This window comes from Alosa pseudoharengus, unplaced genomic scaffold (assembly GCF_046254945.1).
Source record: "Alosa pseudoharengus isolate Yale_2024_CS ecotype anadromous, Long Island Sound unplaced genomic scaffold, YU_APseudo_1.1 YU_APseudo_1.1_scf_10, whole genome shotgun sequence".
Taxonomy (NCBI): domain Eukaryota; kingdom Metazoa; phylum Chordata; class Actinopteri; order Clupeiformes; family Clupeidae; genus Alosa; species Alosa pseudoharengus.
In genome coordinates, this window is record NW_027468565.1 from 17,536,607 (window position 1) to 17,557,864 (window position 21,258).

General features: G+C 45.2%; 1 protein-coding gene across 1 annotated transcript in view; it reads left to right on the top strand.

The window, feature by feature from the left end:
* Positions 1-3,670: 3,670 nt before the first annotated feature.
* glg1a (golgi glycoprotein 1a) overlaps positions 3,671-21,258 on the top strand; it is a 28,015-nt gene continuing 10,427 nt past the window's right edge. The window contains exons 1-14 of the mRNA XM_076266170.1: positions 3,671-4,006; positions 12,477-12,506; positions 13,125-13,211; positions 15,049-15,264; positions 15,524-15,727; positions 16,175-16,246; positions 17,553-17,739; positions 17,872-18,083; positions 18,912-19,033; positions 19,223-19,324; positions 19,719-19,872; positions 20,482-20,619; positions 20,704-20,790; positions 21,081-21,143. Coding sequence (XP_076122285.1) covers positions 3,689-4,006; positions 12,477-12,506; positions 13,125-13,211; positions 15,049-15,264; positions 15,524-15,727; positions 16,175-16,246; positions 17,553-17,739; positions 17,872-18,083; positions 18,912-19,033; positions 19,223-19,324; positions 19,719-19,872; positions 20,482-20,619; positions 20,704-20,790; positions 21,081-21,143 — 1,992 coding nt within the window. The 5' untranslated portion in view covers positions 3,671-3,688. The remainder of the gene's footprint in view (positions 4,007-12,476; positions 12,507-13,124; positions 13,212-15,048; positions 15,265-15,523; positions 15,728-16,174; positions 16,247-17,552; positions 17,740-17,871; positions 18,084-18,911; positions 19,034-19,222; positions 19,325-19,718; positions 19,873-20,481; positions 20,620-20,703; positions 20,791-21,080; positions 21,144-21,258) is intronic.

Consider the following 21,258-nt stretch of genomic DNA (forward strand, 5'->3'; position numbering starts at 1 on the left):
GCCATATTTCACTGTTTCCGTAATGTGTAGCTGGGTCATGGTTGGAGAAACGCTGCAGGTCAACTAACGTTAGCTAAGTCTTACATCTGGCAACCCAGAAGAGGCTCGCGTCTGGTAGCCTTGAGAACGTTCACCAGTGTTTTGATTTTGGCCTACAGAACGTTCGGTAACAATCCTACAAATCGCACCTTTAATTCCATTATGACGTCCCTAGCACGGATGATCAGCTGTACTGTCTCGGACATTTTTTTGAGATGAGCAATGATATACAAGGATACAAGGAAGTTTATTGTCACATGCATATAGTTACTGGAAGTAAGAAATGCAGTGAAATTATGTCTGGTGTCAGCCTATTTGTGCACTAATGGGGGGGGGGGGGGGGTTTAGTAGATTAAGTGGCAAGGGCTGCATAAAAAAGGTGGGGGAGGATGTGTGTTGGAGAAGCTTCCTGATGAAATAATGTGATGTGTATGTGGGGGGGGGGGGGGGGGGCAGGGACTTACTATTGCAAGCAGAGTACTGTATGTATGATGTATGTGAGTGATGACAGTGAAGATGTGTGTGTGGGCGGGAGGGGAGTGGAGCAGTGACTGACTGTGTGTGTGTAGTGTGTGTGTGGGCACTGTGTGTGTGGGCAGTGTGCTGTAAGTATGTTGTGGATGGGTGTTGGAGAAGCTTCCTGATGAAATAATGTGCTGTGTATGTAGGGGGGGGGGGGGGGCAGGGACTTACTATTGCAAGCAGAGTACTGTATGTATGATGTATGTGAGTGATTACAGTGAAGATGTGTGTGTGGGCGGGAGGGGAGTGGAGCAGTGACTGTGTGTGTAGTGTGTGTGTGGGTAGGTGGGGGCAGTGTGCTGTAAGTATGTAGAGGATGTGTGTTGGAGAAGATCCTGAAAACAATGTGCTGTGTATGTAGGGGGTAGGGGGGAGGGGGGGGGCAGTGTGCAGCAAGTATGTAGAGGAGGTTTACTGTAGCAAGCAGTGTGCTGTATGTATGTGAAGTGATGACAGTGATGATGTAAGTGTGTGTGTTGGGGATGGGTGGGGGTCGGGCAGAAAGGCTAGGCAATCAAGGACATGGGTAGATGGAGGAGAAATCAAAAATGATAAATAAAAAGTTCTATGGAGATGTGCAAAAGTTGGAGAAAGTCAGATATGTGTGTGTGTGTGTTTGTGTGATGAAATAAGAAAATAAATAAAAGGTCTGTAGCATAGGGAGAGGGATGTAAAAGTGCTAAAAGTCTTGTAGGTGTGTGTGTGGGGGGGGGGGTCATGAGTGCTGAGGAGTGAATGAGTGCAAAGTCAGTATAGTGTGAGTTCAGAGTTGGGAAATGTTTGAGAGTGCTGAGGAGTGAATGTGTGCAAAGTCAGTATAGTGTGAGTTCAGAGTTCGGATGGCCTGGGGATAAAAACTTCTACTAAGTCTCTCAGTTCTGGCTTTGTGACTACATAGGCGTCTTCTTGATTTCAGCGGTAGGAATAATCCATTGTTAGGATGAGAAGAGTCCTTCAGAATCTTTTGGGCTCTTAGGAGTACTCTTCTGGAATAGATATCTTGTAGAGCAGGGAGTTGAGTTCTTATAGTACGTTCAGCTGAGCGCACTACTCTCTGCAGAGTACTACAATCTCTAACTGTGGAGTTCCCATACCAGGTGATGATGCTACCAGTTAGAACACTCTCAACCGCTGAAGTGTAGAAGGCCTTCATGATGGATGTAGAAACTTTGAATTTCCTTAGCTGACGAAGGAAGTAGAGTCGTTGTCTGGACTTCTTCAGAACATATTGAGTGTTAACAGTCCATGTTAAGTCTTCAGTAATGTGGACACCAAGGTATTTAAAACTTGTGACTCTCTCTACAGGTTGCCCGCTGATCATTAGTGGGGTGTAACTGTAGTTCTGCTGCTGCCATCTGTAATCCACTACCATTTCCTTGGTTTTATTGATATTCAGTGTCAAGCTGTTAAATTGACACCACTGTGCCACCTCATCAACCTGATCCAAGTAGAGCTGTTCATTGCTGTTACTAATCAGGCCCAAGATCACTGTGTCATCTGCAAACTTGATGATGGAGGTATGACTACTGTTGGCTTTGCAGTCATGTGTGTAGATGTTGTACAGCAGTGGAATCAAAACACAGCCTTGGGGAGCACCAGTGCTGATGGTTAATGAGTCAGATGTCAGACCCCCCACTCTAACCACTTGTGAACGGTTGGTGAGTCCACTGGTAAGTCAAATATCCAGTGACACAGGGTGGTGTTCAGTCCTAAGGCCTTCATCTTTGTGACCAAGGTGAGAGGTACTATCGTGTTGAATGCTGAACTAAAGTCAATGAACAGCATCCTCACATAATTCCCATTCCCCTCCTCCAGGTGAGTTAAGGTGGTGTGCATGAGGTATGAGATGGCATCCTCTGTAGACCTGTTGGTTCTGTAAGCAAATTGGAGGGGGTCGAAGGAGGCAGAGAGGGATGAGCAGATAATGTTTTTTCACAAGCTTCTCAAAACACTTCATCACTGTAGACTTCAGGGCTACTGGGCGGTAGTCATTCAGACATGATGGACTTTTGTTTTTCGGTACTGGAACAATAACAGACTGCTTGAGGCAAGTAGGAACTGTCTCTTGAGCCAATGATGTGTTAAAGATATAAGTGAACACAGGAGCTAACTGAGCAGCGCAGGATTTCAAAACCCTGTTAGAAATTCCATCCGGTCCAGTAGCTTTTCTACAATTAACCCTCCTAAAGGCATTGCTCACATCGACCTCAGAGACACAGAAAGGTGCATCCTCATTTGCTTCACATGCTGCAGCTAGTCCAATATAGTCTGTGTGTTTCATGTCAAAGCGAGCATAAAAAGCATTAAGTTCATCAGGGAGGGCTTTACTCACATTCATCATAGGAGGGGACTTTCTTTCAAAGCCAGTGATGGTTCGGAGTCCTTTCCACACTCGTGCTGGATCACCCTCCAAGAAATCAGCTTCAACTCTTGTCTCTATAGCGCCGCTTAGCATCTTTAATAGCTCTACGTAAACATATTTTATGTAGAGATCAAATACTTGCAGACAGTCACTGCACTGTCTTACCTCTGGTAACAATTTTAACAAGTCTCCCTGAGAAGAAAACAATAGCAAAGTAACCTACACTACAAACCCTACACTACATTCCCCTTTAGCCTCTGAATAAACAGTATTTGTCTGGACTGACTGACACCAGTGGCCAGATTGGAAAGGTCCTACATTGAGATATTATATGAGTGTGCATGTATTCATAAAACAAATATGAATTTATTGTGGAGTTTTTATCAGTCATTCAAAAAATACAATCTTTCTGAAACTGAAAAATATCACTTATAAAGTATTCCGTGTTAATGCTGTGACGTGGTTTAAAAATCGCCCGCAGTTCTTAAGTCAAATTCCTCTGGCTTTCTTGTATGCTAGAAAGAATTAAATTGATATTTGTGTTATCTTCTTTGGAATTCAAATGTTTTTGACTTACTGAATTGTCCAACACGACTATTATAAAACACAATGTAAATGTACAACAAAATACACTGTGCGACACCTTCGAAGAGGTTGTATGCACATCTATGCGCATGGCAACGCACACACACGCACACAAAAAAAACTAGCTAGCCAGCCGCCTCTCTCTACAGTCGCCACCGCGTCGCCAGCTAATTGCTGAAGATGGCGGCTTGTAGACGTGTTCATTCTCTCCTGCTTTTGTTATCCTTGTGTATATATGTGTACTTCGTTAAAGCAGGGAAAACACAGGCTGCTGCCAATGGAAATGTCGAGAATATTGGAAGCCCCCGAAATCCAGGAGTTTTACCCGTCGCTGCGAATGCAGCTCCCGGGGCTGTGGCAGCGCAGCCCCGTCGTTCTACCGGCTGGAAGCTGGCTGAAGAGGAGGCCTGTCGGGAAGATCTGTTGAGGCTTTGTCCAAATAAGCATTCTTGGTCAAACAACTTAGCCGTGCTGGAATGTCTGCAGGATCATAAGGAGGTAAGAAGCATAGAGAATGTTTGTGTGAAACGTGAAGCTTTGTGTAAGTCGCCGCTGCATAGCTTGCTAACATAGCTAACTTAGTTGGCTAGATGTGGAGTGTAGTGGTTGTCAATTGATTGTGGGTCAGCGGATCACATCTGGGCTACACATCCAAGGCTTGATCTCGTTGGCACTTTAGGGCTTGATCTCGTGGGCAGTTGCAGTTGTGTGGTTGTTAGCATGCTAACGCTATTGAATGAAGGATAGGTGTGCACTTTGTCTCTGGGTCAAATTTGTCAGCAGCTAGCAAGCTAGCTAATATTAGCTAGTTCTATATTTTAACGTTGTCTTACACTCGCTAAACTAAGCTTGCCGGACAAGAAATCGTTCTATTTACCTATAAATCGTGTAGGAGGAAAGCTATCGTCTGTCACCCAGTTGGACAGAATAAGTGAATCACTAACGGCTAGCCACACTGGCAACGTAACGGTAGCAGCTATAACGTTAACGGTATCACCTTTCCTTAACGTGAGATGAAGGCTAACATTAGAGTTATGAATTGGTACACACTTGTCAGTGATGGTAACATTAGCTAACAGAATAAGTTTTGTACGCTCAATGGTTATGACTGTGCAGTGTGCACGGGTCTCAGTGATTGGATAGAAGATTTCAGCTGCCAACCCATTACCAGCCGATACGGTCTATTTTTTTCATCTGCCGGTTGGCCAGCTGAGAATGGTGTCTTTGAGTGACGTGTATTTGCCTGTTATGCCAACCAACCTAAAGTTCTCGTAAAGGACAATATATTACACTAAAATCTACACACACACATTGCAATCAGTACAGTCTGTAATGGGAAATTACTCTGGACATGGCCGTCAGTGTTTAGCCGTCAGAATTTAAATCAATTTTCCGGCGTCTCCATCTGTCATACAGCTGGCTACTGGGAGATTCCTTTGGCTGCTGGGGAAGTTTGCCTCTGCACCGATGCCAAGCATATGGCAGCACACCTCTATATGAGTTGCCCATCTCTGTAGGCCAGTCAGTGATGGAAGAAACAGTACTTCCCTCAGTGTGGTCAGGCTCAATCAGAGTGTATCAGTGGTTTCTGCCCAGTAAATCAGACTGATTGTGTGGCCCATGAAGATGGGTCTGAAGAATTCCACCCAGCAGTCAGATGCAGTAAACTGTATCTGAAGAAAAGTCTAAGTATTCCAATCCAACACAAAAGTGTTGCTGTTTTTATTTTCCTGAAAAGGACTGAGAACACTAGGAGACGGAAGGATGATCATCATATCTGTCTCTCAAATATTCTCTTCCGCAATTAAAGGTCAGCAGTGAAGTTGTGCTGGACCCTACTTGTCCTCGGGTCGCGTCACCAAACATCCCATTCACAGGGGCTCTCTGAGAGACTTTTGCGGTCCCATCCCGCCCTCGCTCCCCATCTCTGACAGGGGTTAGCTTATTTGTCAGAGCTGTCCTCCCCAATCACAGGGCAGAGTGCAGATTCTATAATAAGGCCTGTGGGCAGAGTGAAGGCATGCAGCCATGGAGAGCAATGCCAGGATCAGCCTCCGTCTCTGGCCCAGGCGTCTGATGTGGGTAGGCTGTGGGGTTCCTGATCATGGGTGTTGTGTTTCGCCCTTTCCTCCCCTCCCTGCTGTCTGAGCTAGTCCCTGGCTTTGAAAAGTCTTTCACTGCATCCTTTTCAGCAGAAAATTTCGTGCCAGCCCTAACTTGACCTAACTTGAGAGTGGCACTCGCTCTCTGAAAAACTGTCAGAAAACAGCATTGCATGCTCTTTTTCTAATCCTGAGAGAGACTCAGGTGACTGGCTGCTTTGTGTCCATCTTTTAATGTCTCGTCCCTCCTTGCACTGTTGGATGTTCATGGTAAACACACATCAGACAATGGTCATACAATACAGACTATTCTTTTGCCCAGACGACTTTAAGACCTGCCACAGGAGGAGTTTAAAAGGCTTTGCAGTGGAACGGGGTCACAGCAGGTTGTGCTGTCAGTTTGATTGGATTTGAGAGCCTGTATTTAGACCATTGCTGCACTCATCAAGGTTTCTCTTTGTGAATCAAAAATGTGCTGATTCTGTTAGGCCATGTCATTCCTTTGATTCTGTGGCGACCATAGCACTGCTCATCAAGTGAGATTTTCCAGGCAAGAGGTGCTGGGTTTTGTCTAAGTTATGGCTTTATAACATGAAGTCAAATACAGTTTGTTATGGGTGAAGTGATGGATCTTTGCTGCATATGGGAACCATGCCAAAGGACCATAGGGTCATTCCATGCCAAACGTACAAATCTCCCCACTCGACCGTCACAGATTTGACTAAAAAAAATCAAGGTTGTTCACACACTTCTTAATAGGTATAGTCCCAAATATAAGCTCTACTCTCAACAGTTTTGTCACAAAAACATGTTTTAGCAACTACCCCGCCCCCCCCCTGCATTTTCAGATGCTTTTTAAGCAGCGTTTTCTGAAGAGCCATTTTCAAATTGCTTTAACTACAAAAGTGTTTAAGCTAGCTCATTCAAACTTTCTGAGTATGCCTGAGGTTTTCCAAAAGGATGTGATGCAGTCTTGTGTGTAGAATTTAACACTAATAGGCTATTGCTTAAAGATGTGTGATAATGACCAAGCTATAGTTTGACTTATATACAGTGCTGTATTCAGCCCTGGTTTTACACAAATCACGAAGAGGGGGAAATACGCAAATCACGTTCCTTCAAGTGATTTTGAATCAAATGAAATTGGGAGTTGTAGCACATAGCTGAAATAAGGTAGATCTGTGTGCTGAAACCAAATGAGAACCGAGGGATGAAAATAACTTAGATCTGTGCTGCTTTAGCTAAAGTAAATGGGCTCGTTGGATTTTGAGGAAGAGCTTTGAGCAGATTCTCCCAGTTCTGAGTGGCTGTGCCGGGGCTTTGGGCTCGCAGGCTTCCCGGCTCCCCGGGATTTGGCATCTGCTGCCGTGGAGGCTGTGGCGTGTGGGCCGGATGTACATGGTTGGCTCCCTTTAGAGCCCCGCCACTTCCTAATCCACATGTCCCAGAGGCTCGCAGGCCTTTAGGAAGCCACGCTGTGCAGCCCCTCCACCCACCCTTCCTAATCTCATCCTCATCCTCACCCTCACCCAGGTGAAACAGCTGAACCAGTTTTTCCGCTGCTTCCTGCCTGCTCCATGGTCTCTTCTTTTGGAAAGAAATTCCAGTTAAGTGAGGTCAGGCCAGGATCCGGGTTAGGGTTGGTGTGCATAAGACATTTCCCAAATGTTTAAACATCACTGGAAGAGGGTGTGCCCCTGTACCTTTATAAGACAGTGTGGTACAGGCCTTTGAAGACGGTCATGTAGCACTTCAAGACTGACTGAGTTTCAACTTACAAGGTGGGGAAGTTCACTGAACAACGACAACTTTTTTATATATATATATTAGGGGTGTCACGATTTCGATTTTATATCGAAATCGCTCGAAATTACATCTCAATCTCAAACTTCGAACTCAAAAGTAGAATCGACGATGCAGCCACACCCCCAATCACCCCCTCACGTCCAGCATGTATGGCCAAAACGCACAAATGTACACGCACGTGCTAAACTGCAGCGTCAACACTCAGGCTGCAGCCAGTTAAAATATACACATCAACCTACCGAAATCGAAGCCCCTCTTGCTACTCTGAAATCACCGGTGCGGAAGTATTTTGTCGTTCATTCACATCAATTAACACTCACGTAGCCTACTCAGCAAGTGAAAAGATGATCTAGTCTACAGTCCAAAATTACTTTAAGGCTTAAAATGCACATTGATAAGTACATATTCCATGAACACTAACCTTGGGTCTCTTCGGAGTGTGCTGAAACAATCAAATTATCAGTCTGTGTTGTTTCATTTCACTATGTTCATGTCTCTGTTTAGCCTGTTTGTTCTGTTTACATTACAACTTCGCGGTCGGAACGGCTTCAAAATAAAAAGCGGTTTCAAAATAAAAGTCACCCGAAACAGAAAAGGAAAAGGCCAAAAAAAAGTCAATAACATAAGGAATGCATTAATAGGAATATTAAAAAATAGATTGAAAATTGAATTGAATCGTGACTTTAAAATGGAAAATTAAATCGAATCAAGGATTTGGAGAATCGTGACACCCCTAATATATACACCACTAGTGTAACACTCACCTGGGCTATGCTCTGCAGCCATTATACAACAGAACGCTCACACAACAGTTTGAGCCAAAGGATTGAAGGACTGAAGCATTCACTGCAATGTCTTGCCGATTTCATGTTGATAAAAGGAAAACGTTGAATAACTAGTTGGATATGTTGGGCTGATAATGCCTAATGAAGACATAACGCAGAAATGTTACACCAATGATCTCAGTACATGACCCTGTGTGCGGATACTGTTTCCCCTGATTTTTTTCGTGTCCTGCACCTGACCTCATACTTGCACCCCATACCCCATTCCCTGTACTTATCCCCCATTTCCTGCTCCTATTTACTCTGGCCTCAGTTCAGTTCACGCCGGCGCTTTTCTGAAGCTGTAGAGAAGCGAAGTGGCTCATAGTGCTTATTTGTGCAGTGGCTTATAAATGTTGGCTTCAGTTGAATCATGGAGTGAATTTCATGGCCTATTTTTTTTTAAATGAGGCTAAAACCTCTGAATGACCTAAGACCTTACCTAAATCCTAGTTTTGGGGCAGAAACTGATCGGTCAGTAAAGAAGGTTCAGTCAAGTATTTGCTGCAGAACTGAGGCAAGATGGGGTTTTTTCTGTAATGGCATGCTTCTTTGGTTTTACTCTGGTACTTTACTCTACTTTGGTTTTGCTGTGAGAGTGTTTGTGCGAGCACGTTTGAGAGACCGCATATTTGAAAGTGTGTGGTGACATGCTGTCAGAGAGCTGTGTTAATTTGGTTGAGCAATAAAAAGCATGAGATGCTATCATATCAGTCTGACAGACAGGGATGGAGTACCTGCTAAGATGTGGAGGTGTTGGTGGGTGGGTGTGTTGAGTTGGTTTTATGTTTGTTTAGTCTTGTGCTGGATTAGGCTTATAGGCAATGTAATTGGAAGTTCGTTTTGGGTCTGTATTGTTTTTGAGGGTGTGAGTGGTTAGTAATGTGGTTGCATTACAACCTATTTGCTTTTGCGTTAGGAATGGATCCATACACAGTTTCTCAATATCCCCCAGGTTTGTGGACCTAATGGGTGTACTAGTGCTGTGTGACTAAGGACCACATCCTAGAATCTCCCTAATGACCTTCAGAGAGTCCAAAAACCAATACCCCTACCCATCTGCCTAATCCTCATCCGTTTGCCCAGGTGAACAGAAATAATAGAGTTGAGTCAGGCTTTCTGCTGCTGCTGCTGCTGCCGCCATCCCTTGACCTCTCCTGGAGGCAGGGATCCCATCATCTGCTGTGATGTTGGACACGGATCGGGCCCAAGTCTATGTCTTTGTGCAGACCAGGTGGAACAGGTATCCATGTGGCTCCTTTCCCCTCGAGGCTTGACGTTTTCAAGTCTGGACGAACATTTATGATCCAGAGTGAGTAAAGGGGGTTAAAGGAGCCTCACCTGTAATAGGCTTTGGCACGTCTGGCTCTGGATCTCGCATGTCTTCCCATCAGAGCACTGCGCCAGGCATGCCGGCTGTATGGGGGATATGACACCCGCAGTTTTGAAGAGACGCCAATCGTCCCCCTCACTTTTGATAATGAAAAAAAAAATCCTTACATGCTAAATAATAGCCTAGGCTATATGCTAGGCTAAATAAACCATCTCATTAACAGCATTACCACAGCCATCTAGACTGCACAATCTCACTTTCACTCTGCTAGTGACAGTCGGATATCTGAAATGTTTGATCAGTTTGTCTACTAACAAGCATCATTAACTAAGCCAGGCTACTTCTGTACCATCTTCTGTTCCTCCCGACGTTAGCTATTCTGTTTAATAACCAACTCAACTAGCCTACTGCTTATCAACTCGTTTTCACACCACTTACCACTCGGTGAGTTGCACAGTTTTGAAAACGAACGTTAAGGGTTGTTTTAAGGACATGTTTGTGCATGCCTGTAGCAGCCACTCTGAAGTAGTCAAAGGCGATTCAAAACGAGTCAGAAAAGTCGAGACAGGACCATCGTCAAAATTTCGGTGTCCACCACTCTAGTTCATCCCAAAGCATCCAGGCCTGGAAAATGTTTTTTTTTGTTTAATTTACCTTAACAACTTTGGAGTCATTGGAATGGTTATATGACTTTTTCCAGCATCCCCCTAGCATCTTTGAGCGAATGCTCAGAGCCGGCGAAAATAAGCAGAAAGTGATTAAGCTGTTGTCGGAGGAACAGGAAAAGAGGAAACGGCAGACTGACCGAGCAAGGAGTATTGTAAAATATATACTCTGAAGCTCTAGGGGAGCTCTGTAGGAAAAACTGAACAAAAAGCGAGGAAAGAGCGAAAAAATTGCCAAAACTGCATAGGGTCCCTTTACATTTTTTAACAAATACTTTTGTGCAAAAAAATGTACAAAAAACAAAACACGTCAGACAGGTAGCTCAACCCTACCTTCAGTATTCCAAGAGAAATTCCACGCAGGGTTTGGTTTTTGTTTGGGGGACAGGCTGCCCCCACTTTGTTTGTTTCCAGTTTTTGGACCCTGGGCTGCCTACAGAGACCATTTTTGATTGCGTACTAACAGAATGGGCAGCTACCGGTCGTGAGCGAATGATTCCTGAATGTGACAAAAAATGTTATGGGCTTGAAATCATGTAAATTCCCTGACTGCACTTTTTCCAGTTTGTGACAAGTGATTGTTTTGCACAACAGTGAGTGTTACTACAATTTATGTGACTTAAACGACATTGGGAAAAAAATGCTTTCTCTGTTTTCTCCCCCACTATTCCATTTCCATGAAGAAAGTCATAGAATGGCATGTACGCCATCTCCTACCTACGTCCCTGGTATGACTAAATTAAATTTCATGACTTTTCCAAAACTTTCAATGAATTTACTGATTTTTCCAGGCCTGGAAAATGGGATTTTACAATTCCATGACTTTTCCAGGTTTTCCATGACCGTAGGTACCCTGCAAGTTTAAAATATTCTGATGGTTGATAGTGGGTCAGAAGTCGTGGTCCAATATCTGGAAGCCTGATTTCACTATATGGGTTTTTGCTCACAATTTGGTCCCCCTCACTTTGAAAATATCTCCTGTGCCCCTGCTCTGCTATGTACACGCGGTTAAGATGACAACAAGCTCCTTCAGCAATCATAGTGGGTGTAGAGGTCTAGACTGTCGCTATAGCGACGACTTACTGGAAGTCGCTAAAATGCATGTCCCCTCTAGGGAGGAAGCTGTCTTGTCATCACTGGCTGAGGTGCAGCCAGCAGATGTTCACACTTTCACACAGAGACAGGACAGCAGTATTTCCCACAGAATTGAATTTTATTTGTGGTGGTAGGTGAGGGTGGGAGGTGGTTCTGTGTCGGGTGTCAATAAAATAGCCTATAGTTATGCTTGCCTTGCATGAGAAGTCGATATTGACAAGTAAGCTTAGCGGTAACGTTATAGTGTGCTAACCTTGACAACCCAACAGTGTTCTAACAGTATTCTATTCTATAGGACTTCTCAATAGTATAGCATGGAAAATCATTGTGTGGTGGTCAGTTTTGATATTGTGGTGGGCCGCCACAAATTAGTCAATGTATGGGAAACACTGGACAGGATTCTGTCATGTCAATTCCAGTTTGTGTGTTTCTTTCGTACCTGTGCGCTTTGTCCCTGCCTGATTGTAGATTCTTTTTTTTTTGTCAGGTGAATGTGAGTGAGAGGAGAATAGCACCTTTCAGAGGCTGTGTGTGTGTGTGTGTGTGTGTGTGTGTGTGTGTGTGTGTGTGTGTGTGTGTGTGTGTAGGTGTGTAGATCGCCACTGTGATTGTTGCTCTTCAGGATTGTGCACAGACATGTTCTCAGATACCCAGCCTCCTACCCCATGACTGTCTCATCTGTGTATCTGTAAAGCGTGAATGAGGGGTGTATCCCAACCCCCGCGTGATTATGTATGTGTTTTTGTGTGATTTGCTTGATTGTATCTCACAGCTTTGTGTGACTGGAAAAGGTTGGGGTGGTGAATGGCCAGTGTGTGGGTGAGTGTCTGAATAGCTACCATCATCTCTGCCATCGCACAAAAGCTTAGAATTCATTTAGCTGACCACACTGATTGCTGTGTATGTTTGGTGTAGACTATTTTAGGACAACAACGTGTGTGCGTGCGTGCGTGCGTGCGTGCGTGCGTGCGTGCGTGCGTGCGTGCGTGCGTGCGCGTCGGTCAGAGGTTTGACTATTTCAGAATAGTCTCTCCAACTCATGGGAAAAAGCCTCAGGCATGAGGAAAGATGTTTTGTGTCTCACTCTGCCCTTTCTCTCACTCACTCTCTCTGTTTCCTCTCTCTCTCTCCAATTCCCTACAGGATACAGAGCTGGCTCCCGACTGCAATCATGTAAGTCATTCTATGCTCACCAAGTTCCTCTTAATGGCTTCTGTCTTCTCTAATGTGTCAGTCAGTAGTTCCCTGTGTCTCTCCTCTCTGAAAGGGGGAAGTTAATGGAAGCAAATCCCCCATCTTCCTTAGGGCCATCAGCAGTAACGCAAAATGTTAAATACTCACAAAATGCACCACCCTAGTTCAGATTCTCACAGGCAGGCTTATAGAGAGTGTCTACTCCCCCATCATCTCCCATCAAACTGTAGCCTTGCCTCTGCTGTGTGTATAGCTGCAGGGGGCTGAATCAATATTGTGGAGGAAGTGAAGCTGCCCTACCCATATTCAGATTAAATAACATCTGGCAAGTGTTGTTGATTACATGTAATATGATTACTTCCTCCACTCAAGTGGAGCAGTAGTTCAGCTTACCATACAGAGCGGATGTCAGAAAGCCAGGTGGTGTCACGAGTATTTGTGACAGCATGATAGCTAAGCAGTTTCTGGATCCGTCTCTTTATGATCGTCTACTTCTTGGAAATGAAGGGCTGTACCTGTGTGTTTTATTACACTGATGAAAAATAGAAAATATTGTGGAAATGTCATTTTATAATTTGTGTGTCAATCCTCCTCCAGCTACTATGGAACTACAAGCTGAACTTGACGACTGACCCCAAGTTCGAGTCCGTGGCCATGGAGGTGTGCAAGAGCACCATCAGCGAAGTGAGTGATGAGTTGTGAGGTTCTAGATAGATAGATAGATAGATACTTTATTGATCATGTCTGTATGCTACTGAGGTCTCAGTAGCATACAGACATCACACACAACATGCACTTACAGCAGAAAAAGTAATATAACACCACTGAACAATAAAGACCGTAGAGGATAGAAAAATACTAAACTATTAAAAAACTAAATAAAACTAAATCAAATATCCACAATGTGTGCTTAAGGATGATCAAGCATAAGGCGCTTGCAGTGACAGGGCAGGGACTGAGCCTGTGATTCTGTATGCATGGTAAGGTACTCTATGAGAGTGAGTGTCATGGTGATGGTGCAAATAAGTAAGTCCAACAGTGCAAGAATAAGTGCAAGAATAACAGTGCAGCATAAAATAAATATGGACATATAAGAGAATAATGTAGACAAAGTAATATAAACAACTATATCAGTGCAAGAATAGGTTGACGTAATAGTATTAAGTATAAAGTATTGGGGGAGTGGGAGGGAGAGAAGGCTGCTGCATATGTGCTAATATAGCATGTAAATAAAGTAGCAGTAAAACAGTAGGCTAGTGGATAGTCAATACACAAACATGGAGAAGGTGGAGAGGCAGACAGACCCTGCAGAGAAGTCTATCTCTCCTCTTCCCTTTAGTGAAGCATTGAACAGTTCAATGGCCCTGGGGACAAATGGCTTCCTCAGTCTGTCAGTTGTGCATGACAGTGAGCGAAGTCTCCAGCTGATCAAGCTCTTCTGCTTTGTAATAGTGCTATGGAGTGGATGACATTCATTGTCCAAGATGTTGATCAGTTTGTTCAGGGTCCTTTTATCTGATGATATTGAAGTGATACACTCCAGTTCGGCTCCCACAACAAAGCCAGCTTTCCTTACCAGCCTGTCTAGTCGCCCAGCATCCATCTTCTTAGTGCTTCCTCCCCAGCATACCACAGCATAGAAAAGGACGCTGGAAACAACAGACTGGTAAAACATCCTGTGGAGCTCACTGCAGACATTGAAGGACCACAGCCTCCTCAGGAAGTACAGCCTGCTCTGCCCTTTCTTGTAGAGTGCTTCAGTATTGGCTGACCAGTCCAGTTTATTGTCCAGGTCTAAACCCAGATACTTGTAGGTGTTTACCACCTCCACATTGACCCCATCAATGGAGACTGGTAGAAGAGCGGGCTTAGACCTGCGGAAATCCACCACCAACTCCTTGGTCTTCGAAGTGTTGAGTTGAAGGTGGTTGAGTTTGCACCATTGCACAAAGTCCTCCACCAGGCTACTGTACTCCTCCTCTTGCTCGTCCCTGATACACCCCTCAATGGCAGTATCGTCAGAAATCTTCTGCATGTGGCATGACTCAGTGTTGTAGCAGAAGTCAGATGTGTACAGGGTGAACAGGACTGGAGAGAGCACAGTGTCAAAGAGACAGTTCTTCAGTCTGACGAACTGTGGCCGCTCGGTCAGGTAATCTGTAATCCAGGATACCAGGTGAGCGTTCACACCCATCTGCAAGAGCTTGGGTGTGGACACTCACCTCGTGTCCTGGTATCCCACCATTCTACCTAGTAATTAAAAAGTGGCATTTGTCATTTTGTGTGCTTACCAGTATGCCCAGTCATGTGTTATTGACCTGTCATGATTGAAAGTAACTTGATGTTATGATGTTTGATGAGGGTGGTGGGTAAAGAACCGTAACTGTGTGTACCTATGTATTTCATGTCTGTGAGGCTTGTATGGTATGTGAAAACAAATTTCCTATGCAAGGACAAATAAACTAAACTAACATGTTATGAATCAATCTCTCTCTCTCTCTCTCTCAACTCTCTTGGACAGTTAAAGGAGTGTGCCCAAGAGGAGAAGGGGAAGGGCTACCTGGTGTCCTGTCTGGTAGATCACCGTGGCAACATCAGTGAACACCACTGCAATCAGTACATCACCAAGATGACCACCATCATCTTCAGCGACTACCGGCTCATCTGCGGATTTATGGACAAATGTCGTGAAGACATCAACACGCTACATTGTGGGAGTATCAACACAGGAGAGAAGGCAAGTCCCCCCTGGTTCATGCTTCTCCCTGTGTCTCTCAGTCTTCCTCCCTCCCTCTCAGATTTATTATCAGTTCATGTACCGATGTCTCTTGAATGAAGCATATTTTAAATACCTTACAATTAAAACTCTATCTAAAAACTGTAAATCATCTTTTAAATGCCATTCCACCTGGATCAGTATTAGGTCCAACGTTTTATGAATAAGCAAAAATAACGTTAAAATACTTTTTTATCCGCCCACCCCCTCTCCCTGCCAGGATGTGCATTCTCAGGGCGAGGTGATTGCCTGTCTGGAGAAGGGGCTGGTGACGGAAGCAGAGCAGCAGGCTGGTCACACTGGCATCAAGGAGGACTGCAAGAAGGCCATCATGCGAGTGGCCGAACTCTCGTCCGATGACTTCCACCTCGATCGCCACCTGTACTTCTCCTGCCGTGATGACCGTGAACGCTTCTGTGAAAATGTATGTTGCCTGTTTTCTCAGAAGGTTGTGGTGGCGTTAATCTAGTGCCCTCTGCAACTTCTGTGAAGAGTGAGTGTGATAGAGAGAAAGGGCTGGTTAAGATGGTGTAAGCATGTATGGTTTATGGACATGGGGAGATGTTTTTGACTGCAGAGAGACTGTTTGTGTACAGAGCAACATAGGTGTGGTGTGCAAAACTAATTCTGAAACTGTAGCACCAGTGTTCATTTATATAGTGGGCACTGGTGTTTGGCACAGATTCATTGAATTACTGTTAATGCCCACTCAAGTAAACATACTGTAGGTAGGCATCATCCCACCTACTTTAACAACTAGGGATTTGTTGAGGGTATTTTCATTTTACAAGATGATGAAAGTATTAATGCTGGATTTAAAATGTGAGCGCTTTGATACTTGTCTCAACACATCAGCGCTGTTGTGTTGCAGACTGCGGCAGGAGAGGGGCGGGTCTACAAGTGTCTCTTCAACCACAAGTTTGAGGATGGCATGTCAGAAAAGGTAACACTGCTGAAATTTCACCCTCTCAAATGTGCATCTTTCTGTCTCTCACAGCTGCATGCAAGAGCTGTATTACTAAATAGACCAGTGGGTGATGAGGAAGACTCCCCTACTTGCTGTGTTTTTAAATTCCCACTCAGCTCATACTTTTCCCTTTTTTAAAGTTACTGTAGTGACCGTTATCTTCCCTTCTTTTGTTGCTTGTTGGGTGTTTGTAAAAAGAACTGATCACCAAGCCAAGGACAGGGTTTGCCATTATTAGTGCTCTATCTTCCATATGCTTTTGCTGTGTTCTGATCAGAGGCCTACAGAGATAAACTGTGAAGACTAGATGCACCTCTCGCAGCTCAAGAAGGCTTTGTGGCAACACAAGTGGATGCAGCTTAGCGTGGCAGCTAGCATTTAAAGCTAGCCAAGACAGTTTTTTCTCCCAGTGAGGTTCAGTGTTCAGTGAGCAGTTTATTGGGCATTGTGCTCCCTGAGAATTGATCTGATTCTGGGCACTCTGCCCTGCTCAGTGCTCTGCCCAGATGGAGCACTAAAAGTGCTAAGTGTCTTCTGCAGATACATGCTCTATTGCAGGGGAGTCTAATCTGTGGCGTTTCTCTTCTGACCTTTGTAGAATTCTGGGGTATTCTTACTGTATTCTGATGTGTTCATATGTTACTTCTGTGTGTAGCATACAACGGGGAGAGGTCCATACTATTGTACATAACTGTGCCTTAGGCCTGTGTACCAGCAGGAAGGTCATACAGCCCGGTGTTTAGGAACATCCGAGGAACATCAGTGATAACATGGGCCGAGGGAGACAGCATGTCGGCCTATTCGGGCTAGTATCTCGATCTGGCCAGAGCTGGTTTTTGTACACTGGTTGGCACCTGCCACGTTGGCATGATTGACGTTTGTATGTTTTAGTATAACAGGCTTTGTCTTAGGTTTTGACTCTGAGACGGATCGAGGAATCAACCCAAGGAACATCTTCTGTCGGAAGGCTCAGCAGCCGCTTCTAATAACAACCACAACTGTTAGACTCACTTTTACTGTTCAAGACTTAGCCTGTGTTCTGTTATTCATTATTGTACCATCTACAATAAATCATCATCTAATCGCCGATCCTGATCCCGCCGTCAAGCTTTATTGACCATCTTCAATACAGACATTAGAACTAAAACACAACGCATGGCCTGATATGTTCTTTCTATATCACACCTATATTGTATTCTAAGTGACAGCAGTGGTTGTGACAACTGAAATTGTTGTTGTTTATGAAAGAGAGTGTTTTATTTCTTTTCCTGTGGGGTTGCAGTGCAGGGACTCCCTGTCCACACGTCAGAAGCTGATCGCTCAGGACTACAAGGTGAGCTACTCGCTGGCCAAGGCCTGCCGCGCGGACCTGCGCAAGAACCGCTGCAACCAGGACACCAACATGCCCCGCGCCCGCGAAGCCAAGCTCTCCTACCTGCTCCTCTGCCTCGAGTCGGTTCTGCACAGAGGTGCGTATGTGCGTTCAAACACTCATCAAAGCAGTGCCGTGTGCTTTGAATTTCATATACTTCCTCTATTTCCTTTCAACACTGAGTCTCTTTGTTTGTTTTTCCTGACTCCCCTCCCTACCTGACCCCCAGGTCGGCCGGTCAGTGGGGACTGTCAGGGCGAGATGCTGGACTACAGGCGGATGCTGATGGAGGATTACTCGCTGAGCCCGGAGATCGTGCTCCACTGCCGGGGCGAGATCGACGCGCACTGCGGCCTGCACCACAAGGGACGCACGCTGCATTGCCTCATGAGGGTGGTCCGCGGGGACAAGGGTCCGGTGGACAGCCTCTGCCAGAAGGCCGTGAGTTCACACACACACACTCATTCGCACGCACACACACACACACATGCACACACTCGAACAAAGAGAGATCTGTACATGCCTAGAAACATGCACTCTCACCTGCTCACTCTTTAAGGTGCAGGCAGTAGCCCCTTAATAAATGGCTCTGAGAGAAGGTGGCTGGGTGTCATCAAATTAATGCATGCACACGCTCCTCTCTGAGCCTGCTCAAGGTCGGCACATACACTTTCACACATAAAACACCATAGAATGAGATCAGCAGTGCTCTTATTTTTAAAACCCTTTTAACCAACCCAGTATGAGGTGGCCACAGTTTTACTGCGGTCAGGATATTATCTGTCATGAGCTAATGGCACTGTTAAGATTGAATTAACGTCACCATCTTGACAGCTCCTGCGCTTGTGATCAAAGTATGTTCTCTGTTTAACACACAAAGCTCATGGAACGACTGCACGAAAGGCTCTTTTTTAGACCTCAAAGGCAGGCACCCAGTGTGATGCTGGCCAAAGAGGGAGTGAGAAAGGCACAGTAAAGTGTGGTAGCTGAGGATGTACAAGAGAGTAGGAGAATCGTAACCCAGGTAATAATGCATCAAAAAGGCCAGGTGACGATCAATACAGCCGAAATATTAGCAGGCACGTACAAGGGTGAAAATGCATTTCAAGTAATCATTATGAACATGAGCTGAATTTAGATTTATGAATACATTAGAAATGAATGTAATGAATATGAGAAATATGGATTTTGTACACATGACAAGGAAAAAAAGGACAGCTGTACCTGGTTTACTGTTGGTTTTTCATGCAGTTCTGTATTGTGTAACAGCTCCAGAGTCTGGTGCAGGAGGCAGACCCAGGGGCAGACTACCGCATCGACCGGGCCCTCAACGAGGCCTGTGAGTCGGTCATCCAGACCGCCTGCAAACACATCCGCAACGGAGACCCCATGTGAGTCTCACACACACACACACACACACACACACACACACACACACTCCTGTGAGACCAACAGGCCTCTCCATAGTATTTCAAGTGGTTTGAGATGACTGTGTTTATGTATCTGTTTGTTTGTTTGTTTGTTTGTGTGTGTGTGTGTATGTGAGATTTCAATAAATATACATGTTGTCTGTCCCCCAGGGTGCTGTCGTGTCTGATGGAGCACTTGTACACTGAGAAGATGGTGGAGGACTGTGAGCTGCGCCTGCTGGAGCTGCAGTACTTCATCTCCAGAGACTGGAAGTGAGCAGAAGCACACCACGCCGACAGGACACCTACAGACACTAAATAATAGAGCACAGAGAGCTGGATTATGAAACATGTTGAACATGTCTCTGTGGGCTATTTCTCAGCTGATATAATCTTAGCCTAGAAGCCTTCAGGGACACCCAGCTGGCTTAGCTGCTTTTTTTCTTTTGGTCGTAACTACAAGCTCATATTCAGCAGGGATGTTAAGTCTCCAGACCTAGTCAAATGTATATGCCTTGTTTGGCTGTGTTGAAGTAGGTCTCTGGGGACTCTTGTCTCCCCTTGAGAGTGATAATTTCCTAGAAAAAGTGTCTAGTTTCCTCATAGTACTGTGTCTTTATATGGGTATGTAATTCTGTGTGTGTGTGTGTGTGTGACTCTTCTGCAGACTGGACCCACTTTTGTACAAGAAGTGCCAGAACGATGCGGCGAGGATCTGCCACACTCACGGCTGGAACGAGACGAGCGAGTCGATGCCCCCTGGCGCCGTCTTCTCCTGCCTGTACCGCCACGCCTACCGCACCGAGGAGCAGGGCCGGCGGGTACGTGTGGTCCACTCAGGACGGATCAGAACCACCTCTGTCACGTCACTGTAGAACCTGTAGAGTGACTTTCATGTGATATTCATTCACCAGAGAGTGTCAGATCCTACAGTGAGATCTGTGTGGTGTAAGTGCTTTGAAAGAACTGTCTGGTTGATATGAAGGTGATAGTGGTCTGTCTCACACTGCTTTGACTACAGCCTGGAGGGGGATGGAGATACAGACTAAGGAGTGAGTAGTGTGGAAGCAGCCTATGTGTGCATGATCATGTGTCTGTGGCCTGCGGATTATAATGGTGATCAGGGTATGGTGATTTGACCCCTCAGGGTCATTAAGTTAAATTTGCAAGAACATCACACTGAGAAATGACAAGAGAATGACTATGAAAATGAATTAATCAAATGAAGAAAATTCTCTTAATTGAGAATACTGATGTGTTGTTGAGTTTGTGGTGGAAGCAGTAATTAACATGGAGAGGTGGCCTGTTGTGGCATAATTGTTGATATTTTCTGTAAGATCTTGTGCTGGAACTTAATGACGGTTACGAGGCATAACAGTATACTTGCATGTTCTTACATTGTCTGTGTGTGTCTGTGTCTGTGTGTGCAGCTCTCGCGGGATTGTCGTACAGAGGTGCAGAGGATCCTGCACCAGAGGGCTATGGACGTGAAGCTGGACCCTGACCTGCAGAGACGCTGTTTGACCGACCTGGGCAAATGGTGCAGCGAGAGGACCGAGGCTGGACAGGTACACACACACACACAAAAGTAATCTGAAAATTTTTTATTTGTACACATGGTAGAGCTGCATGTTCTGTGTTGGGCCGCACAGGAGCTGGTGTGTCTGCAGGATCATCTGGATGACTTGGGCCCAGACTGTAAGGATGTGGTGGGAAACCTGACAGAACTGGAGTCAGAGGTAAGTGTGTGTGTGTGTGTGTGTGTGTGTGTGTGTGTGTGTGTGTGTGTGTGTGTGTGTGTGTGTGTGTGTGTGTGTGTGTGTGTGTGTGTGTGTGTGTGTGTGTGTGTGTGTGTGTGTGTGTGTGTGTGTGTGTGTGTGTGTGTGTGTGTGTGTGTGTGTGTGTGTGTGTGTTCAAGTGTGATTAAATATCTTGAGCGCCCTCAACACTCTGTGTGTAGAAAGTGCGCATCTGAGCAGTCTATTATCATTTGGATGCTCAATTTACTCTCCCCTCTCTTCTTTCTCAGGACATTCAGATTGATGCCCTGCTGATCCGTGCTTGTGAACCTGTGATTCAGACCCATTGCCATGTGAGTCAGAAATAAACGTCACATTCTCACCCATGTGTCATTTTCACCTCTCCCTCTCGCATTGTACATGGTATGCGCTGCGCTCGCCGCTAGGTTGCTCGAAGATTTTTGTTGT